This window comes from Ornithorhynchus anatinus, chromosome 13, assembly GCF_004115215.2.
Source record: "Ornithorhynchus anatinus isolate Pmale09 chromosome 13, mOrnAna1.pri.v4, whole genome shotgun sequence".
Classification (NCBI taxonomy): Eukaryota; Metazoa; Chordata; class Mammalia; order Monotremata; family Ornithorhynchidae; genus Ornithorhynchus; species Ornithorhynchus anatinus.
Genome location: NC_041740.1, coordinates 40,033,574 through 40,055,514, shown reverse-complemented (window position 1 = coordinate 40,055,514; position 21,941 = coordinate 40,033,574). Strand labels below are relative to the sequence as shown.

Genomic DNA, 21,941 nt, shown 5'->3' with positions numbered 1-21,941 from the left:
GACCGCGCCGGTGACCCTATTGGTCAGTCCTCCGAAACCCCGCCCTCTCTCCCCTCGTTGTTTTCGGGGGAGAAAACCCCACTGGCTCCGAGAGCTGCCCATCACATCCCTCTCGTCCAATCAGCTTGCCCTGTACTCTTCCTCCCGCCCCCTAAGCGGCGAGAACCTGCCCAGCAACCGCGTCGGTGACTCTATTGGTCAGTCCTCCGGAGCCCCGCCCTCTCTCCCTCGTTGTTTTCGGGGGGGGGGAAAACCCCACTGGCTCCGAGAGCTGCCCATCACTCCCCTCCCGTCCAATCAGCTCGCCCCGTCCTCTCCCCTCCCTCCCCCTAAGCGGCGAGAATCTGCCCAGCGACCGCTCCGGCGACCCTATTGGTCAGCCCTCCCGCGGCCCCGCCCACCCCGGGGGGCTCAGCCAATGGGCGGGCGGCGGACTTCGGTTTAAACCATCGGGCGGCAGTTGTCGGTTAAGGTTGGCAGGCGGCGCGGGAGGCGGTGCGGGTCCGGAGCGTGCGGGACGCCCCGCCATGGCCGTGCCCTCCGAGGAGGAGCTGCAGTCCCTCAAGTACTCCGACCTCCAGCGCTTGGCCAAGAGCCTGGGTCTCAAGGCCAACCTCAAGGTACCGCGGGCGCGGGGCTCCTCCTCTTCCTCTCCCCGCAGCAGCCGCGGCGGGCTATTTGCTGAGCGCTCACTTGGCGCCGGGCACCGTACTCACCGCTCCCCATTTTATGGAGGGGGTAAACTGAGGCACGGAGCAGGCAACCCACTCGCCCAAGGTGTGGGTCGAGCGCTTCCCGCGGGCGGAGCGGCCTACTAAACCCCCTCTGCGCCCTGGAGGGAATAATAAGAGTGGGGGTACTTGTTAAGCGCTTACTATGTGCAGAGCACTGTTCGAAGCGCTGGGGAGGATACGGGGTGATCAGGTGGTCCCACGGGGGGGGGCTCCCCGTCTTCATCCCCATTTGACAGATGGGGTAACTGAGGCCCAGGGACGTGAAGTGACTCGCCCACGGTCACCCAGCTGACAAGCGGCAGAGCCGGGGATTCGAACCCGTGACCTCTGACTCCCCAGCCCGGCTTCTTTTCACTGAGCCACGCGATCACCGATGGTATTTATTGAGCGCTCGCTCTGCGCAGAGCGCTGTACTGAGCGCTTCGCCCTCCCCTAATTGCGGGGGGGTCATCATCATCAGTGGTCATTACTGGAGCGTTTACAGCGGGCGGAGCACTGCCCTAGGCGCTCTCGCCGTGGCTCCGTGGAAAGAGGCCGGGCTTGGGAGTCAGCGGTCGTGGGTTCTAATCCGGGCTCCGCCACTTGTCAGCTGGGTGACTTTGGGCCAATCGCTTCGCGTCTCTGGGCCTCGGTTACTGCATCCGTAAAATGGGGATTGAGACTGCGACCCCCACGTGGGACATCCTTTGCATCCCCCCCCAGCGCTTAGAACAGTGCTCGGCCCGTAGTAAGCCCTTTACAGATGCCATCGTCATTACGTATTATTATTAATTACAGGGGGATCATCATCCTTGGCGTTTCCTGAGCGCTTGCTTTGGGCCGAGCACTGTACTAAGCGCTCCTGCCTCCGTTCCCACTTGCGGGGGATGATGATGATGATGGTGACGATGGCATTTGTTAAGGGCTTACTATGTGCAAAGCACTGTGCGAAGCGCTGGGGATAATCATCAGTGGAGTCTACTGAGCCCTTCCTACGTACGGAGCATTTCGTTCTTAGAGGAGCCGCGTGGCTTAGTGGAAAGAGCTTGGGGTCCAGAGGTGGGTTCTAATCCCGCCTCCGCCACTTGTCCGCCGTGTGACCTCGGGCAAGCCGCTTCACTTCTCCGGGCCTCGGGTACCTCATCTGGAAAATGGGGGTTAAAACGGCCAGCCCCAAGTGGGACAACCTGATTATCCCGTTAACTACCCGGTGCTTAGAACGGTGCCGGGCACAAAGTAAGCGCTTAATAACTACCATAGCGATAATGATGTGGGGATCATCATCAGAGGTGTCTGTTGAGCCCTTGTTCTGTGCAGAGCACTGTACTAAGCGGCCCGCGGCCCCTGCTTCTCGGGAAGCTCCATCTCCAGGAAGCCTTCCCTGTCTAACCTCTCGGCTCACCCTATCCTCCCTCCCTTCTGCATCACCTGGGCACTTGACTCATTCATTCATTCGTATTTATTGAGCGCTTACTATGCGCAGAGCGCTGTACTAAGCGCTTGGAATGGACGATTCACTATAGTCACCCCCGCCCCACAGTCCTGGGGTACAAATCCTTATACTCCCTCTCCCTCTAACTTATTTAAATATCTGTCTCCCCGCCAGACTGTCAACTTGAGGGCAGGGATCGTGTCTGCTTAACTGTACTCTTCCGAGTGCTCCGCACACAGTACGAGCGCAAATATTATTGCCCCTCCTCAGCAGGGCAAGCGTGACTCCGCTAATGATGATGATGGTGCTTACTGATGATAATAATTACGATATTTAGATGCCACGCTGGGCCTAGCACCGTTTGAAACGCTGGGGTGGACAGAGGTAATCCGGCCGTCCCACCCGGGGCTCACGGTCTCGATCCCCATTTTACAGCCGAGGAAACCGAGGCACGGAGAAGACAAGTGGCGGAGCCGGGATTAGAACCCGCGTCCTCCGACTCCCACGCCCCTGCTCTCTCCACTAAGCCACGCTGCTTCAGATTGGGAACATTCCTCGTCCCAGACGTGAGACTCAGTCTACCTTTTATCCCCTTTTCACTGCTGAGAAAACTGAGGCCTAGAGACTACAAAATAGCTGTGGTGTTTGTTAAATGCTTCCTGTGTGCCAAGAATTGGGGTTGATACGAAATAGACCGGTCAAACACAGTCCCAGTCCCCTACGGGGCTCACGGACAAGGGAGGAGGGAAAATGGGAATTTCACCTCTATTTTACGGACGGGGATAATAAGGTACAAAAGTGAAGTGACCTGGCCAAGGTCACACAGCAGGCAAGTGACAGAGCGGGGATTAAAACCGGTCCTCTAACTCCCAGGCTCTTTCCACCGGGACATAGTGTCTCCAAGAAAGCTTTCAGTAACACGACTATTATTCATTTGGGGTTTGGGGTTTTTGTTTTCCTCTCCGAAAAAATCTGAAATAAATTTTCGGCTTTGTTCGTTCCGGCTTCTCTTCGGGATGTAATTCTCTAGTTGGGAAATCTGCTCCCCGTAAGGGGCGTGAGAACATTTTGTGTCAGAATTCAACTCCCGTAATTACGATGATCATCTCCACAGGCAGACAAGCTGTTGAAAGCCTTGAAGCTATACTTTCAGCACGAGGATCAGGTAAGGCGGCTTTTTTCCGCGTTGATTTTCCCCCCTCCTGCAAGAACCCGCGGCCCACGGATCCCGTATCGATGCCCCCAGATGTCTCGCTTTGCTTGATAGCGAGCAAGTGGAAGGGATGGAGGAGGGGGCTCAGAGGGGAAGAGGAAGGAGGGGCGGCTCCCCTTTCTCCGGAATCAGTCGGTCGATCGTATTTATTGAGCGCTCACTACGTACGGGGCACTGTACTGAGTGCTTCGGGGAGTGCAAGAGAACGTCCACGACGGGCTTACAGTCTAGAGACAGACGTGGACACGGCTAACGACGGTTATGGACAAGAAGCGCGGTGGGGCCGGGGCTGAAGAGAGGGAGCGGGTCGGGGCGACGCAGAAGGGAGTGGGAGGGGAGGAAAGGAGGGTGCAGTCGTGGAAGACTTCTTGGAGGAGATGGGCCTTCGACAGGGTTTCGAAGGAGGGGAGAGTCATCGCCTGTTGCTTCTGAAGAAGGAGGGCGTTCCAAGCCGGAGACGGGACGTCAATATTTGTATATATTATTTATCACCCTATTAATTTCGTTAATATGGTGTATATCTCCTTGATTCTGTTCATCTTGATGGTGTTGTCTTGTCTTGTTCTCTTTTGCTTTACGTTCCTCTCCCCCCCGTTTAGACCGTGAGCCCGTCATCGGGCAGGGCCGGTCTCCACCTGTTGCCGACTTGTCCGTTCCAAGCGCTTAGTCCGGTGCTCCGCACCTAGGAAGCGCTCAATAAATGCTAAATGAACGAGGGGGTCGGCAGCGAGATAGACGCGATGGGGGCGCAGCGAGAAGGTTGGCGTTAGAGGAGCGGAGCCTGTGGGCCGGCTGGGAGTAGGAGGGCAGCGAGGTGAGGCGGAAGGGGGCGAGGCGATCTGAGGGCTTTAAAGGCGACGGCGAGGGGTTTCCATCCGATGCTTCCGTCCAGAAGACTCGGGGCCAGAGCGCGCGGTGAAGTTACGGCGGGATCGAGGGGGCCCCGAGGCAGAAAGCTCTCTCCCTTCCCTTGCAGCAGGATGAGGGCGGCCGTCCCCCTGCCCCCGACCTCTCCGACGGTCACCAGGAAGAGGAGGACGCGGAGCCCGGCAGCTTTGTCACCGATCGGCGCGGCGGAGGCCAAGGAGCCCCAGAGGCCGGGGCCGAAGAGAGTGTCGAGGTGGAGGAGTCGCGACCGTCTGTAGAAAATCTGGTACCGACTGGCTTCCCTCTTCCTCTCGCGCCTCTTGGCACGGTGGTAACCCTCCTCCATCGGGAAGCTTGGTTGGTTTCTGCTCCAGCAGGGGCTGAGGTAGATAAGCGCTCAGTGTAGTGTTCGGCACATCGTAAGCGCGCAATAAATACCGTTGATTGATTGGGGTCAGTCTCGGAGACGGGGGAGGTCTTAAGCCCTCTGACCTCCTCTGATCCTTTTCCCTCTCTCTCTGTTTAGCTTTTATTTTTGTACTTTGGGGGGTTCTTTTCGTTTGGATTTGGGGCATTTTTAATGGTATTTAAGTGCTTACTACGTGCCAGGCACTGTACTAAGTGCCGGGGGTAGAGACAAGCTAATCAGGATAGACACGGTCCGTGTCCCGCGTGGGCTCACGGTCTTAATCCCCATTTTAGAGTTGAGGGAACCGAGGCCCCAAGAGTCAAGTGACTTGCCCGAGATCCCACAGCAGACAAGTGGCAGAGCTGGGATTAGAACTCGGGTCCTTCTGACTCCCAGGCCTGGGATCTGTCCACTAAGCCACGCTGCTTCTTTCTGCTTCTGGAACTTCCTCCAAAAATAGATCCAACCACTCCTGACTCATGGAATACCGAAAATATATACATCCCCATCCTCACTTCAGTGGCCTGATCAGGATCTTAGGAATTTTTGTTATAATAGTAATAAGGGCATTTAAGCGCTTACTATGTGCCAGGCACTGTAATAAGCGCTGACGTGGCTCCAAACAAATCGGTTTGGTCACCGTCACTGTCCCACGCGGGGCTCACCGTCTCAATCCCCATTTTAGAGATGGGGTAATTGAGGCACAGAGAAGTGACTTGACTGTGGTCACACAGCAGACAAGTGGCGGTATAACAGTGTCGGTATTTAAGTGCTTACTATGTGCAGAGCACTGTTCTAAGCGCTGGGGTAGATACGGAGTAATCGGGTTGCACCACGTGAGGCTCACAGTTAATCCCCATTTTCCAGATGAGGTCACTGAGGCACAGAGAAGTGAAGTGACTCGCCCACAGTCACCCAGCTGGCAAGTGGCAGAGCCGGAATTCGAACCCATGACCTCCGACTCCCAAGCCCGGGCTCTTTCCACTGAGCCACGCTGCTTCTCCACCCCGGCGCTTTGTGAGCGCGCTTGACAGAGACCCTTCAAAAAAAAAAAAAAAAGAAAACAAAGTAGGGTGAACCCCAGGATTGTCTCGACCGGCTGAGCGGCGCTTAGAACGTGGTAAGCGCTCCGCCGTAAATAGTTTAAATATAACCACTTCAACTTTGCGGCGGTCTCCTATAAAGGACGGAGAAAGCGAGCCCGGCGGGTCGCCCAAGCAGGAGTCCCGAGCCGAAGACTTGGTGGCTGTCGCCGAGGCTGCAGCTTTAGCCCGGGAGAACTCGAACGGTTCCGCCGCGGGAAGACCCGGAGTAAGAGGTAGGAGGAGTAACCGTTGCCGTCCACCCGTGCCCCGCCGGATGGTATTTACTGAGCGCTTATCGTGTGCAGAGCTTTGAACCGAGGGCCCGGGAGAAGTACGGTATAAAAAGGTCGGTGGGCACGATCCCCCGGCCCTCAAGGGGCTTACGGTAGAGTGGGGGAGACGGAGGTTCAGAGGGCCGGCGAACCCCGGCGGGGAGCCACCCGGCGAGAGCCGGTCCGACTCCGTGGCGGCTGGTTGTCCTAGGTGAACCGTCGTCCGCCATCCCTCCGGAGGGAAGGATCCCTCGCTACGTGGGCCGTGGGGGCAGATGTGGGAAGACCCAGACCAAGCCGACGACTCCACGTAAGTCGTGCCCGCCTTGTGCCAAAGACGCGGGGGGGGGGAATGCTGCGGCTTTGGGGATTTTTCCCCAACTTCTCTCATTCTCCGTTCTCTGGAGGGGAAAAAAATAAATATAGAATCGACCCGATGAGCTTGTACGTACCCCAGCACTTAGTACAGGCACAGAGTAAGCGCTTAACGAATGCCAGAATGATAAGCATCTCCAAAGTCCAGCGACCGGAGGAAAGAAGCGGTCGATCTCGCTGCTGCCTTTCCCTCACCACCGTCCCTTTATCCTGCTGAAAAAGGGGTCCGGCCTAAGGAGTGAGTTGGAGGTCATTCGGCGACTAACCGTGGCATCCGGTAAGCACTTACTACGTGCCAGACGCCGTGCTGAGGTGGCTATAGGCTAATCGGGTTGGACACGGCCCCTACCCCGCATGGGGCTCGCGGCCTTAATCGCCATTTTACAGAAGAGGAAACCGAGGTACGGAGAAGTGAAGTGACTTATCCGAGGTCGCGGGAGATGAGCGGTGGAGCCGGGGTTAGAACCCAGGTCCTCCGACTCCCCGGGAGAGCCTGAGGCCCGGGCGGGGAGAGAGACCGCCCGGCCGTTGGGGGTTGACCGTGATTGTTTATGGCCGTGCCTCTTCTCCTGGGGCCACCCTGTAGACTTCAGGAAGCTCCACGAAGCTCACTTCCTGAAAATGGAATCCATCGACACCTACATCGAGCGGAAGCGGAAGCGTCTCGAGGCCCTGGACGGCTCCGTCAAGGAGATGAAGGTTTGCGAGCGAAGCGGGGAGCCGACGTCCCTTCTCCATCCATCAGTCCTAGTGGAGTGCTCACTACGTGCGGGGTCCTCTGTTAAGCGCTTGGGAGAGTACGGGACGACAGAACCGGCAGATACGCTCCGGCCCACGACGAGCTCACGGTCTAGAGGGGAGAGAGAGAGAGACGTTTTATTGACATAAAAATGATCTATTACACTATAATGTAGTAATGAGATTTGTGTGAAAGCCTCCCCACCCCTCCAACTTGGACATCGATCACCGGTCTAGAATAAATCGCCCCCCTGGGAGTCAGGGCTGGTCGGGGTGCCTCGGTCCTATTCAATCCATCGGACACACTTATTGAGCGCTTATCGTGTGCGGAGCACTGTGCTGAGCGCGTGGGAGAGGACGATACAACAGAGTTGGTGGTCGCATTCCCTGCCCAAATCTAGCTCAGTCTAGAGGGGGAGGCAGACATTAATATAAATCAGTTATGGATATGTACGTATGGGGCTGAGGGAGGGGTGGAGTCAGGTTCTTTTCCTTTATCCTCTTGTTGCCCGTCTAATAATAATAATAATTATGGTAATTTGTTAAGCGCTTACTACGTGCCAAGCACTGTCTAATGCCCCTTCTTCCTTGCTAATTACCTTGCCAGACGCTGACTAAAAAAGCCAACCTGCTGAGGACACCCCAGAGCAGTGCCAAGGTGAACACCGTCTCTTTTTCTCTCTCTCTGTGTCTCTCGCTCTTTCCGTCTCTCCGTATTTAAGCGCTTACTGTGTGCCGTGCCAGGCGCTGTTCTAAACGCTGGAGTAGATACCGAGTCAGCAGGTTGGACGCAGCCCCTGTCCCACATGGGTCTTCACAGTTTTAATCCCCATTTTACAGATGAGGGAACTGAGGGCCTGAGAAGTGAAGCGACTTACCCCAGGTCGTGCAGCAGACACGTGGCAGAGCCGGGATTAATAATAATAATAATGAGGGATTTAAGCGCTTACTATGGGGAAGCACTGTTTGAAGCACTGGGGGAGATACAGGGTAATCAGGTTCCCACGTGGGGCTCCCAGTCGCCATCCCCATTTTCCAGATGAGGTCACTGAGGTGCAGAGAAGTGAAGTGACTCGCTCAAAGTCACCCAGCTGACAAGTGGTGGAGGCGGGATTAGAACCCATGACTCCCAAGCCCGGGCTCTCTCCGCTAGGCTACGCCGCTTCTCTCCCACGGGCTCTCTCTCTGGAAGCGTGTCCAAACGATAGAGCCTAGGCCCGCCTGTCCACACGGGTCTCTTTCTCTCCCAAGCCCTGAGGGAGTCCGGTTTCTCTTGATTCTTCATTGAGCCATATTGACTGAGCACTTACCGTGCGCTTGGGAGAGTACGATACGACAATAAAAACCCATTCCCTGCCCACGGTAAGCTTCCGGTCTAGAGGGCGAGCTGACAGAATCAAAAAGCGCTTAGCACAACCCGCTGTTTTGACCTGGGGGGACCTTACCACCTTCTTGTGTTCTCTTTGCTCAGAAACGTCCGGGCGGAGGGCTTCTGCTCAGCCCGGCCCCCGTCCGGGGCCGACCTCCGGCCTACACGCCCGGCGGCCCGCGGCGCTCTCCGCGCACCCCTCTGGGTACCGCCAATAAGAGCATCTTGGGCCCCAGGTTGCCCTTCAAGCCGTCGGTACTCTCGGCCACGAAAATGAATGTCAGGTAGGCACCTCCCCCTTTCCCTCCGCCCCACCACCAACCGCCGACCCGAGCGGCCCCGCAGATCTCGGGGCAACCCCGAGGGGTGTCGGGCCGCGACGGCCCGGGTCTGCGTCTCGCTCCCTCCGTCGGCTGGTGGGCCGGGGGAGGGGTTGAGGTCCACCGGGGACGGACGACGACGTCGCCGGGCACCGTCTGGTCTGGCGGGGGCGGATCCGGGCGCGGCCGCTGCCCCCCGGCAAGCCTCCGGGGCAGAGAGAGAGGCCAGAGCCACCCTTACCGGGGGAAGATTCGCTCCCGGCTTCCTCGAACCTCCACCTGGGCGGTTCCCTGACAGCAGAACCCCGTGGACCCGCGGAGCTCCGGCGGCAAAGAGAGCGGGCAAAGTCGGCCCCCGGGTGGGGGAGCTGGGTTTGTGAGCGGGCAGCGGGGCACGTCTCGGTTGGCGAGGTCCCTCGGCTCCGGAGAGGGGACCGGTCGGTCACCAGAGCGGCGATGGAGGGGCACTCTGGTCTCGCCGAAAGGGGACTTCCCCTCCCCGCCGGGGACCAGGCGGGAGGTGCCCGTCCCCCCAGGTCCCGGAGGGAGGGGTGCGGGTCCTGGCAACGGGACACCTCGGGTTCCGCGGCCCCTCTCTCCCCGGCTCGGGCGGGTGGGCCGCCGCTGACCGGGACGGCCCCCGGATGCAGGTCTGTGTGTCTTTCCCCCGGCAACCGTAGGTTCTCCGCGGCCACCAGAGACAACGAGCACAAACGCTCGCTGACGAAGACCCCGGCCAGAAAGCCCTCGGCCGACAGGGGCGGAGACCGCAGGGAGCGGGCCGCCGCCCGAGGGAAGAAGGGTCGCGACTCTGGCGCCGGTGAGATGATGAGGATAACTGTGCCGTGGGTTAAGCGCTTACTATACGCTAAGCACCGGGGGAGACCCGAGGCCATCGGGTCCCCACGAGGGGCTCGCAGTCTACGAGGGAGATCGGGTATTTCGATGTTTCGCTCGGTACGGAGCGCCGGGGTAGATTCAGGCTACTGGGTTGGAGCCAGCCCGTGTCCCACGTGGATTCCCAGTCTCCGTCCCCGTTCTGTAGACGAGGGAACCGAGGCCCGCAGCGGGCGTCGCTACCTCAGCGGGAGACCGGTGGCCCGTTCCCCTCCCGCGGCCAATCGGCCGTCCTTCTTTCCCTCAGCCGTGACGCCCTTCAAATTCACCGCCGTGACGGCGCGGACCCCGGTGACCGGCAAGCCGACGTTTGACCTCAAGGCCAGCCTGTCCCGGCCCCTTAGCTACGAGCCGCACAGAGGTAGGTGGGAGAGGAGGCGCGGGCCAAGCTGCCTCTTCTGCTCCCGGGGGTGGGCGGAAACCCCCGTAGGGGGTCTGCCTCTGCCTCTCGAGGTTCGGCTAACCTCAGCTCCTGCTGCCAGAGTGCCAGCCCACCGCGGCAGCCAAACGGCACGTTGGTCTTGGGTAACGGCTGACGGACCGTTCCGGCGACCGGTGCCGCTGGCCCGACGGGCTAGTTGGATTCCATCTGCCACGTGGCCGTGACGACGGACGATGTCCGTATGCTGTGGGCGACCCGCTCGGTTATATTGTCCTCCGCTGATGCTCGGTTAAGTGCTCGAACAATCGTTTGTTCATCAGCGGTGGTATTTACCGAGCGCTCGCCGTGTGCAGAACGCTGTACGAAGTGCTTGGAGGGTTGGTAGTGTCCCTCGCCCACAGAGAGCTAACACTCTAGAGGGGATGACGGACGTTCAAATTCGTTACCAGATTAAGCGCTCGCCGTGCGTCGAGCTCTCTCTCTCCCCACGTGCTGGGGTGGATCCAAGTTCATCCGTTCATTCACTAGTATTTATCGAGCGCTCATCTGGCGGGACACGGTCCCTGCCCCTCACCCGGCTCCCAGTCGAAGCAGGAGTGGGAACGGGCGTTGAATCCCCATTTTACAGATGAGGAAACTGAGCGCCAGCCAAGCGACTCGCCCAAGGCGAACAAGCAAGCGGCAGAGCGGGATTTAGAACCCAAGATCCTCTGATTCCCGGGCCCGGGGTCTCTCCGCTCGGTCCCCTCGCCGACACACACCCACCCCAGAAGGGTGACGATGTCTGGGTCCTAACACAGGCCGGCTGAGACCTTGGGGAGAAGCCAAGGAAAACACGGCCCAGGGTGAAGGCGCCACAAGGATCGAGTTCCACAAAAAGACCTACAAGCAGCCCCGCCTCCGGACCAGGTCAGTACCTCACTGCCCCGGCGGATGGGACGCGGACAGACTCCTCGAGGTGACATTTAGCCCCAGGGCACGTGCAGAGAGGTGCCGCCCCTCCTTTTTTTTTTTTTTTTTTTTTTTTTTTAATGGTGCTCGAGCGCTTACTATGCGCCAGGCACCGTCCTATGCACTGGGGTGGATCCAAGCTGATCGGGTTGGACCCGATCCCTGTCTCCCGTGGGGCTCAGTCTTAGGCCCCATTCGACGGAGGAGGTAACCGAGGCACAGAGAAGCGAAGGGACGTGCCCACGGTCACCCAGCAGACAAGGGGCGGAGCGGGGATTCGAACCCAGCGCCTCCGGACTCGCAGGCTCCCGCCGATCGACCGACGGGCCTCGTCTCCCTGCCGACGCTACGGGTTCTCTCCGCGCGGGCGGGGACCGGAGTCAGGATAATAAGGATACCGATGGCCGCTAAGCGCTTACTGGGGGCAGAGCACCGTTCTGAGCGCTGGAGAGGATACAAGGGGATCGGGTTGTCCCCCGTGGGGCTCTGAGTCTTCATCCCCGTTTGACAGATGAGGTCACTGAGGCCCAGAGAAGGGAAGTGACTTATCCAAAGTCCCACAGCTGACGAGCGGCGGAGCTGGGATTCGAACCCATGACCTGCGACTCCCAAGCCCCGGCTCTTTCCACTGAGCCGCGCTGCTTCTCTAGGGGAAAAGGATCGAGTCCCACATCCCTCCCGCCTGGGGCCGTTTCCCCCTCACCGCGGATCCCTGTATTTTTTTTTTTTTTTCCTCCCCGTTCCGTCCGCTTCCTCTCTTCCCCTCTGAGCTCTGAGCTCTCGGAGGGCAGGACCCCTTCCTCCTGGTATTATTACAACGTTCTCCGTAAACGGTTTGGGCGTTTTGAAGGGGTTCTCTCTTTCTCCTCCTGCTCCTCACCCCCTTCTAACTCGCCGGCCCTCTCCCCCTCAGGGAAGAGAAGCGGAAAAGGCAGAACCAGGACCGGAAAGGGAAAAAAGCCAGCGTCCTGGGGGCCCGGCGCGGATTGGTCGTGGCCGCGGACTAGCTTCACCTCCGAGGGCTCTGTAGACGCCGCCCGTCTCCTCCTCCCGTAAACAGGCCCGCGTCGTAGCGAACTCCCTCTCGGCCGTGCCCGCCGCCGGCGCCGTCACCCGCCGCTCGGCCCCGGCTCCCGCCGCCCTCCGTCCGGCGCGACCCGTCGTCAGAGGCGGAAGACGCCCCCGGCCGCCCTCTCCCCGGGGGGCCGTTCCTCCCCGCTCTCCCTCCGGGGGCCCCGGCGCCGGCACGGGGGACGGCGGGGTCCTTCTAGCTCCCCCGGCGCTGCGAAATCCACGAGCGGCCGGGCCGTGAAGCTCGCCTCCTCTCCGGCTCCGGAAAGCGAGGAAAGAGCAGCCGTTTCGAGGGGCGATCTGACTTAATCTAAATAGCCGTCCGCTAAGCCGACTCCTCTCCCCAACTCTGTGTGTTCTGTATCTGTGTGTGTCTCTCCTCTAACTACTGGAAACTCTTCTTTCCTGAGAAGCACTTACCAACCCGGGCAAAGCATCTAGAATTTACCCTGCCCAACTCTCTCCCCTGGATCTGTCCGGCCGGAGGCCCCAGCCCCCGCGTTGCGCCCCTGCTCTTAGAAGAAGTCTGCATTTAATAGTGGTTGCAGAGAAGAGGGGAGGGGGTAGCCAAACAAGGCTCTTCTTTGCGAGTTTTAGACTGTCTTCCTTTTATAAAGAAAATAAATACGCAAGATGATCCCACCCGTCGTCCCTCTCGGGCTCCGGTGTCTTTGTGAAAAGCCAGAAGGCCTAGGGGCGAGAGAGCGGGGGCTTTGGAGGCGGAGGACCCGACTTCTAATAACAAGGGTGGTATTGAAGCGCTTACTATGGGCCGAGCACCGTTCTAAGCGCTGGGGGAGATACAGGCTCATCGGTCTTAATCCCCATTTTCAGGCGAGGGAACCGAGGCCCAGAGAAGTGAAGTGACTTGCCCACAGTCACACAGCTGACAAGGGGCGGAGGCGGGATTCGAACCCAGACCTCCGACTCCCCAGCCCGGCCTCTTTCCCCCGAGCCACGCTGCTTCTCGGCTCTGCCCCTTACCTCCCGTGTGACCTTGCGGGGGTCACTTCCCTTCCTCTGGGCCTGTTTCCTCAGCTGTGAAATGGGATTTAATACCTGTTCTCCCTCCTACTTAGGCTGTGAACCCCGTGGGGGATTTGATCTTCCCATTTCTACCCCAGGCTTGAGGGCTCCGCTTAGCGCTGAGAAGCAGCGTGGCTTAGTGGAAAGAGCCCGGGCTTAGGAGGCGGAGGTCTTGGGTTCTAATCCCGGCTCCGCCACCCCTCAGCTGTGGAACTTGGGGCCAGTCGCTTAACTTCTCCGCGCCTCAGGTCCCTCATCTGGAAAATGGGGATGAAGACTGTGAGCCCCACGGGGGACGACCTGATCACCTCGTACCTCCCCCACCTTGGCACAGAGTAAGGGCTTAACAAAAACCATCATTATTAAATACCCCTTTTATGCACGAAGGTGGGATCGATGCCATGAGGTTGGCACTGGGCAACGGGGTGAGAAGGCCTGCTGCCAGGGTGGGGAGCGGCGATGCCCGTGGCTCTTCCCGGCCCCTGGGGGTGGGGAGGGAGGGAGGGAGGTGGGGAACCCCGTGGAATCGAAAATTTAGACATCTTCCCCCCTCCCGTTGGCTAAGCCCACCCTACTGGGTCTGGGCTCGGGAGGAAGCCCACCCGAGGAGTAGCGACAATTTTGCCCATCCCCGGGGCTGGGTCAGGGCGGGGAAAGCAGAGACGCGGCATCCCCCGAGGGCTAGGGCCCGAGCCTGGGGCTCGGAGGTCCTGGGTTCTAACCCTGATTCTGCCACTTGTCTGCTGGGTGACCTTGGGCAAGTCACTCGGCTTCTCTGCGCCTCAGTTCCCTGATCCGTCACACGTAAGACCGTCGGTCCCATGTGGGACAGGGACGGTGTCCAACCTGAATTGCCTGTACCCACCCCGGCGCTTAGGACGGTGCCTGACGCACGGCAAGTGCTTAAAAAATGCTATTTATTAATAACATTACCATTCACAAAGTGGACGAAGGGCTTTTGGCGGGATTGACACAGGCAGCCCGCTGACCTACCAACCGGAAAGAGCATCTACGACGTGATATAACGTCGCACCACGTTTATTTCCACACGCTTCGGCATCAGGATCCGGTAGGTCTTAAGGGGGGGGGCAGAGTAGGGCTGAAAGAGCCCGGCCGCTGGGCCCCGGTGGGCAACGGCTGTGACCGGGCCTTGTCGGCCCGGGGCCCAGGCGCCAGCAAAACGGGGTTCTTGAGGAGGCGGGGGGCCTCCGGCCTCCGCCACGGCCCGTGTCTGCCCGCCCGCGACGCGGCGCAGAGAGCGGCGGCCGCCGGGGCCTACAGGCGGGGGCACAGGACTTCCGTGTTCTCGTAGGCGAACTCCTCGACGTGCGCGGGGTCGTGGAACACGCCGATGAAATCGATCTCCAGGAAGAAGGGCCCGTTGACCTTATCGGCCAGCGTGAAGCCCACGGTGGCCACCTGGATCAGGCGCAGAGGAATGGGACGGAGAGCTTCGCCCGTCGCCCGGCCCCGCGGGGTGGCCCGGGAGCGGTAGGCTCTTCCTCCGCCCTCCTCTCCGCTTGCTAGATCGGGCGGCATCTGCCCCGGTTCCCCTCGCGAGGTGGATAAGAACGTCAGCGGGGACCACCGCGTTGGCGGGGGAGAGGCGGGACCGGGCCGCCGCCGCCGCCCACGCTCTCCCTTCCTACCGCCCAACGGGCCGGGCCCTTCCCCGAGAGCCGGGGGGCATCAAAGGAGGGTCTGGGGTGGTGGGCCGGCCGACGGGGCGTGGCCGGCCGGCTTCGGTTCTACCCCTTGGGCTTGGTGGCCGAACCACAGGCTACTCAGTGGGCGCCGTCGGAGGGTGGGAGGTAGGGACGAGATGGAGAGGGTTCGATTTCTGAGCCACCCACCCCGTCCTCCCGCCCGTCAGCACGGACAGACGCCACCGACCTTGTCTGCCAGCAGCCGGAACTGGCCATCCCGGACTTTCCCGTGGCTGGACAGGAAGAACTTGGAGAAGGGAATCTGCGGGGAGGAAGGGTTTACGGCCACGAGGATGCTTCCCCCGGGCCGGGGGGAGGCCCACTTGCTAATAGCCTTGGCCGGGCCCCCTCCCACCCCCCGACATCTCCCGCCCTCCCTGGGCACGGCCCCCGACCCGCCTCCTTGGCCCGTGAGCTGTTGCTCCATCTGCCCCGTCGTTGGGGGCGGGGGACTCGTCTATCACCCTCTCCCAAGTGCTTGCTAGAGTGCTCCGCCCACGGTAAGCGCTCAATAAATACGACGCATTGAATGAATCTAGTGGAGGACCTGCCACTCTAGTGTAGTACAGTGCCTGGCACATAGTAATTGCTAAGGGATACCTTCAAAAAAAGAGCCTTCAACGTAGCGGAGGCATTTAGTACAGTACCCGGAAAATGGTAGGCGCTGAACAGATATCACAGTCGTCCTTCGCCCTCCCCGCCCCCGGGCTGAGCTCGTGTGGACAGGGAATGTGTCTATTGCTGTATTTACGCGCCCAAGCGCTCGGCACAGCGCTCTGCACGCCGTAAGTGCCCGATAACTACGACCGAATGGATGAATCCTGCCCTTCGCGCCTCGCTTCACCCCCCTGAACCGTTGGGTCCCCTCGTTCCTCCGCTCAGCCCTGTTTATCGAGCGCTTACCGCGTGCGGAGCGCTGTACCGAGCGCTTGGCACCCTCCTCGGACTCGCCCCCCGGCGGGGAGTCCGTGCGGGGGCTTTACCTTGACCTCCTGCCAGTACGGCCCGCCGCGGGTGAACATGAAGTAACTGTACATCAGGTGTCTCCTGTGGAAGAGGTCCGTGTCCTCCCTGATGTTGACCATCCAGGGCCGGCCGTCGCCGCGGACGCGCAGGTAGAGGGTGTTAAAGCTCGACCAGTCGTAGGACTCCTTCTTGTCCAGGAAGCCCTGGGAGCGGAGAACCGACGACACCGCCGTTTGACTCTAGCCCGCGAGTCTCTACCCCGTGACCTCGTTGTGGCCGAGCGCTTAGTAAAGTGGGGCTTTAGACTGCGAGCCCCGTGTGGGGCAGGGGCTGGGTCCGGAAGGATAATAATAATAATGTCGGTATTTGTTGAGCGCTTACTATGTGCAGAGCACTGGTCTGAGCGCCGGGGGAGCTACGGGGGAATCGGGGGGTCCCAAGTGAGGCTCACAGTTAATCCCCATTTTCCAGATGAGGGAACTGAGGCACAGAGCAGTGAAGTGACCGGCCCACGGTCACACGGCGGACGAGTGGCAGAGTCGGAGTCGTGACCTCTGACTGCGAAGCCCGGGCTCTTTCCACTGAGCCAATCTTAGACCTACCCCGGCGCACGGTACACGCTCAACAGATACCGTGCGACAAGACCAACGGGGACGACCGGCTACCGACGGGCCGTCCTCTCCCCCGGGGTCGGCAGACGATCCCGTTCCCCTTCTGGATCGAGGGAGGCGATTTTGCCTCTTTCATCTAGTTAGCCCCGGGCCGCTGGGATCACGGAAGGCCGTGGATCCGTGGGTGCGTCCGTGCCCATGATAACCGTGGCGCTCGATAAGCGTCTACCGCGTAGGCCCAGCGCGGGCCGGGGACGCGTCCGTTCCCTCGTCCTACCGCCCTCTCCCAAGCCCTCGGTCCCGCGGTGGCCCCGGCCCCGACCCACCCTGGGGATCCCGGATATCATGGCGCAGTAGCCGCTGTAGCGGGTCTGCCCGTCGCGGGGGACCTCGGTGTTGAGGGTCCCGTAGAGCAGGGCGCTCTGGTTGTTCCTGCCCATCTTCAGGAAGGCCTCGCTCCGGCCTCCGACCGTCTTGTCCGAAGTCACCGTCCACCGGTCCAGGTCCCCCGGGCCGCGGAACCGCCAGACCACCTTGGCGTTCTCCAGCAGGACCTCCGTCATGGGCCGGCCTTCCGGCCCCACCAGATGGTCCAGGAACCGCTTCTTGAGGAGCTTCAGCTGGTCCGTGAACTCGGCCCTGATGGCTCGGTCGAAATCCAGCTCCGTCTTCACCTCCGGGGAGACGACGTCCAGGCTGACTTCGGCCTCGGAGCTCTCGCCCGCGCCGACTCCGGCCCGGTCCCGGCGCGGGGAGGGGCCCGGGGCGGGGTCCGGGGCCACCCGAGGTTTCCGGGCGCCGCCGTGGCATCGGGAGAGCCGGTCGGCGAGCGCGGGGCCCGGGCGGAGGCGGGGGCCGGCTCGCAGCAGCTTGAGAGCGGGCAGCATGGCGGGCGGGCGGACGAGACCAGGTCCCGCTCGAGCCCGGCTCTGCCTGCGAAGAGGGAGGCGATTACCGGGTTGGATGCCGGGGCGTCTCGACGCGTTAGTCAAGTGGCTACCGCGTCCGGGCTGGCCCCGGGGCCACCTGCTCGGTTAGACCGCATCCACGGTGCCCGGACAACGTCCCCCCACCTCCCTCATCCACCCTCACGGGCGCACGTGAGCGTCGGGCGCTGGCACGGAGAGTGACGGGAGCAACCGCGAAGCCCGGACGGGTCACATCGCGGACCGGCCCCTCCCCGCCAGACGCCGGAGACGACGATAATCACATTAACCGTGGTGCTTCTTAAGCGCCGACTACGTGACGAGCCCCGGGATGGGTACGAGGTCGTCAGCTCCCACCTGGGGCTCCCAGTCTAAGTAGGAGGGAGAACGGACATTGAATCTCCGTTTTGCCACCGAGGGGAGCGAGGCCCAGAGAAGTGACTTGCCCAAAGTCACCCGGCGGACGACCGGCGGAGCCGGGATTAGGATTCACGCTCCATCGGTGGTATTTACCGCGCACTTACTGTGCGCCGAGCGCCGTATCAAGCGCTTGGGAGAGCACGGCGTCCTCTACACCGTCAGCCCGTCACGTCCGGGGAACGAGTCTACTAATTTTGTTGTTCTGTACTCGCCCGGGCGCTTAGTACAATGCTCTGCCCAGGGTGAGCGCTCAACAGATACCATCGATTAAATACTTAGTACAGTGGTCTGCCCATAGTAAGCGCTCCAGGACTACCATCGATCGAACGCTTTCCAGCAGAGAAGCAGCGTGGCTCGGTGGAAAGGGCCCGGGCTTTGGGGTCGGCGGTCACGGGTTCGAATCCCAGCTCTGCCACTTGTCGGCTGGGTGACCGCAGGCAAGTCGCTTCACTTCTCTGGGCCTCAGTTCCCTCATCGGTAAAATGGGGATGAAGACCGTGAGCCCCACGTGGGACGACCTGCTTCCCATGTCTACCCCAGCGCTTAGAACAGTGCTCTGCACGTAGTAAGCGCTTAACAGATGCCAACATTATTATTAATATTTTATACAGTGCTCTGCTCATAGTAAGCGCTCAATAAATACTATCGATCGACTATTTAGTAGAGTGCTCTGCACAGAGTAAGCGCTCAATAAATACGGCTGCTTGGCAGAGAGGTTCCCCGCCCGCAAGGAGCTCCCAGGAGGAGCTCCGCTGTGCGACCTTGGGCCGATCGCTTCACTTCTCTGTGCCTCTGTTACCCCATCTGTAAAATGGGGATTGAGCCTGTGAGCCCCACGTGAGGCAGGGACCGCGTCCAACCCGATGTGCTGGTACCCACCCTGGCGCTTAGTACAGTGCCCGGCACCTAGTAAGCGCTGAACAAATCCCAGCACGCTTCTTAAGATTCCCAGTGTGGAGGGGAAGTCGACGGGGTTTGGGGGGCAGGCACGCATTCAATCATTCATTCGATCGTATTTACTGAGCGCTCACTGTGTGCAGAGCACTGTACTGAGCGCTTGGGAGAGGACAATTCATTCATTCAATAGTATTTACTGAGCGCTTACTACGGGCAGAGCGCTGGACTAAGCGCTTGGGAGAGGACAATTCATTCATTCATTCAACAGTATTTATGGAGCGCTTACTACGTGCAGAGCACTGGACTAAGCGCTTGGAATGGAACAAATCGGTAACAGATAGTGGCAACAGAAAGAGACCCTTAGTAGAAAGAGCCCGGATTTGGGAGCCAGAGGACCTGGGTTCTAATCCCGGCCCCGCCACTTATCCGCTGTGTGACCTTGGGCGAGTCACTTCACTCCTCTGGGCCTCAGTTCCCTCACCTGCAAAATGAGGATAATAACGGTGGTACTTGTTAAGCGCTTACTATGTGCAAAGCACCGTTCTGAGCGCTGGGGGGGGGGGGATACAGGGTCATCAGATTGTCCCCCGTGGGGGCTCCCAGTTTTCATCCCCATTTCACAGATGAGGTATCTGAGGCCCAGAGGAGTGAAGGGACTCGCCCAAAGTCCCCCAGCTGGCAAGCGGCAGGGCCGGGATTCGAACCCATGACCTCTGCCTCCCAAGCCCGGCCTCTTTCCACTGAGCCACGCTGCTGCTTTTCTCACGAAAAGCGTGAGCCCCACGAGGGCCCGCCTGATGACCCGGTATCTACCCCAGCGCCTGGAACGGTGCTCGGCACAGAGTGAGCGCTTAGACGAGGACCGTAATTTCAGCGCTTAGTCCGGTGCTCTGCACCTAGTAAGCGCCCAATCAATACGCCTGAGTGAATGAAAGAACAACGGGCTGACAGGCGAGAATAATAATAATAATGTTGGCATTTGTGAAGCGCTTACTAGGTGCAGAGCACTGTTCTAAGCGCTGGGGGAGATACAAGGTAAGCAGGTCGTCCCACGTGGGGCTCCCAGTTAATCCCCATTTTCCAGATGAGGTCACTGAGGCCCAGTGAAGTGACCTGCCCACCGTCCCCCAGCTGACAAGTGGCACAGCTGGGATTCGAACTCATGACCTCTGACTCCCGAGCCCGGGCTCTTTCCACTGAGGCAGACAGCAAAATAAAAGCGAAGCAGAGAGATGCGACATGAAAAGAGCAATAAAGAATAGGTAGAAATCTAGACGAGAGCGGGGGGGGGGGGGGGGATGGGGGGGGAATAGGAGGGTCGAATCCGGGCAGGCCTCCTGGAGGAGGTGGGCTCTCAGGAGGGCCTGGAAGGGGGGCAGTTGGGGTTTCCCAGGCGACCCCGCTCACCTGCCACCGCCCGCCACTTCCGGTCCGCAGCCACTTCCGGTCCGCAGCCACTTCCGGTCCCCCGCGCGGCCGCCGCCCCTTCCGGGCCCCGCGGGTCCGCCGCCACTTCCGGTCCGGGCGGCGCGCGGGGCCCCCGCCTCGACGTTCCGGCCCTCCCCGCGCGCGGGAGACGGCCCGCCCGGCCTCTCGGCAGCCCGAAGGGGGGTGGTCCAGTACATCGCTCAGTCCCCAGAAGGGGCCCAGTCCGTCCTCGCAGCCCCCAGGAGGGGTCCCCTACATCGTTCAGTCCCCAGAAAGGACCCAATCCGTCCTCTCAGCCCCCGGGGGCGTCCAGTACATCGCTCAGTCCCCAGAAGGGGTCCAATCCGTCCTCTCAGCCCCCGGGAGCGTCCAGTACATCGCTCAGTCCCCAGAAGAGGCCCAGGCCACCCTCTCAGCCCCCAGGAGGGGTCCAGTACATTGCTCAGTTCCCAGAAGGGGCCCAGTCCACCCTCTCAGCCCCTGGGTGGGTCCAGTACATCACTCGCACAGTCCACCCTCTGAGCACCCAGGAGGGGTCCAGTACATCGCTCAGTCCCCAGAAGGCGGCCTGTACACCACTCGGCTCCCAAAAGGCGCTCAGTCCACCCATTCGGCACCCAGGAGGGGCCCTGTGCATCGCTCAGTCCCCAGAAGGTGACCGGTAAAGCGCTCGGCTCCCAGGAGGAGTCCCGTACGTTCTTCGATCCCCAGAAGGTGCCAAGTTCCAACATTTGACACCCGGGAGGCGCCCAGTCCACCTCTCGGCAGCCAGGAGGGGTCCAGTACATTCTTCCGCCTCTAGAAGGAGCCCAGAACAGCGATCGGTGCCCAGAAGGCGCCCAGCACAGGGCTTTTCAGTGTAGGCGCCCATCAGGCTTCTAAACTGTGAGCCCACTGTGGGCAGAGATTGTCTCTCTTTGTTGCTGCATTGTACTTTCCAAGCGCTTAGTACAGTGCTCTGCGCACAGTGGGAGCAGCATGGCTCAGTGGAAAGAGCCCGGGCTGGGGGGTCAGAGGTGGTGGGTTCTAATTCTGCCACTTATTAGCTGTGTGACTTTGGGCAAATCACTTCACTTCTCTGGGCCTCAGTGCCCTCATCTGGAAAATGGGGATTAAGACAGGGCGGGGGACAACCCGATTGCCTTGTATCTATCCCAGCGCTTAGAACAGGGCTTGGCACACAGTAAGCGCTTAACAAACACCACCATCATCATCATCAAGACCGTGAGCCCCACGTGGGACAACCTGACGACCTCGCATCTCCCCCCAGCGCTTAGAACGGTGCTGGGCACATAGTAAGCGCTTCACAACCACCATCATTATCATCATCCTCTCAGTAAGCGGTCAATAAATAGGACAGAACGAATGAAGGCCTCCTCCATCCCCCATCCCCTTCCCCCTCCTCCCTCCTCTGCTCTTCCCCCTTCCCCTCCCTACAGCACTGGGCCCATTTATATATATTATTTATTACTCTATTTATTTTATTCATGATGTGTCTATATCGATGATTCTATTTATCTTGATGCTATTGACGCCAGACTACTTGTTCTGTTCTGTTCTGTTCTGTTCTGTTGTCTCACTCCCCACTTCTAGGCCGTGAACCCGTCGCTGGGCAGGGATGGTTCTCTCTCTGTTACCGAATTGTACCTTCCAAGCGCTTAGTCCAGTGCTCTGCACATAGTAAGCGCTTAATAATGATGATTAAATGAATGAACGAATCTTGAGGATATGGACGCCAGACTACTTGTTTTGTTGTCCGTCTTCCCCGTTTAGACGGTGAGCCCGTCGTTGGGCAGGGACGGTCGCTCTCTCTGTGGCCTAACTGTCCCTCCCAAGCGCTCAGTCCAGTGTCCTGAACCTAGTAAGC

General features: G+C 60.0%; 2 protein-coding genes across 3 annotated transcripts; one reads left to right on the top strand and one right to left on the bottom strand.

The window, feature by feature from the left end:
* Positions 1-456: 456 nt before the first annotated feature.
* Positions 457-12,738, top strand: NUSAP1 (nucleolar and spindle associated protein 1). Of its 2 annotated transcripts, none has more exons than XM_016225642.3 (12): positions 457-620; positions 3,260-3,310; positions 4,338-4,511; positions 5,820-5,952; positions 6,203-6,301; positions 6,953-7,065; positions 7,712-7,762; positions 8,576-8,757; positions 9,474-9,613; positions 9,938-10,051; positions 10,873-10,981; positions 11,937-12,738. In XM_016225642.3, exons 1-12 carry the CDS (start codon positions 528-530, stop codon positions 12,028-12,030), a joined length of 1,353 nt encoding a protein of 450 aa, XP_016081128.2. In that variant the 5' UTR covers positions 457-527; the 3' UTR covers positions 12,031-12,738. The 2 variants fall into 2 exon arrangements, with proteins under 2 accessions (XP_016081128.2, XP_007655774.2); XM_007657584.4 differs by having other exon boundaries at positions 4,335-4,511.
* Positions 12,739-14,020: 1,282 nt separating this feature from the next.
* Positions 14,021-20,271, bottom strand: NDUFAF1 (NADH:ubiquinone oxidoreductase complex assembly factor 1). Its single transcript, XM_029077402.2, has 5 exons — positions 20,054-20,271; positions 16,730-17,336; positions 15,810-15,995; positions 15,014-15,088; positions 14,021-14,539 (listed from the first exon to the last, which is right to left on the bottom strand). The coding sequence occupies exons 1-5, from the start codon at positions 20,269-20,271 to the stop codon at positions 14,396-14,398; spliced, it is 1,230 nt and encodes a 409-aa protein (XP_028933235.1). The 3' UTR covers positions 14,021-14,395.
* Positions 20,272-21,941: the final 1,670 nt, after the last annotated feature.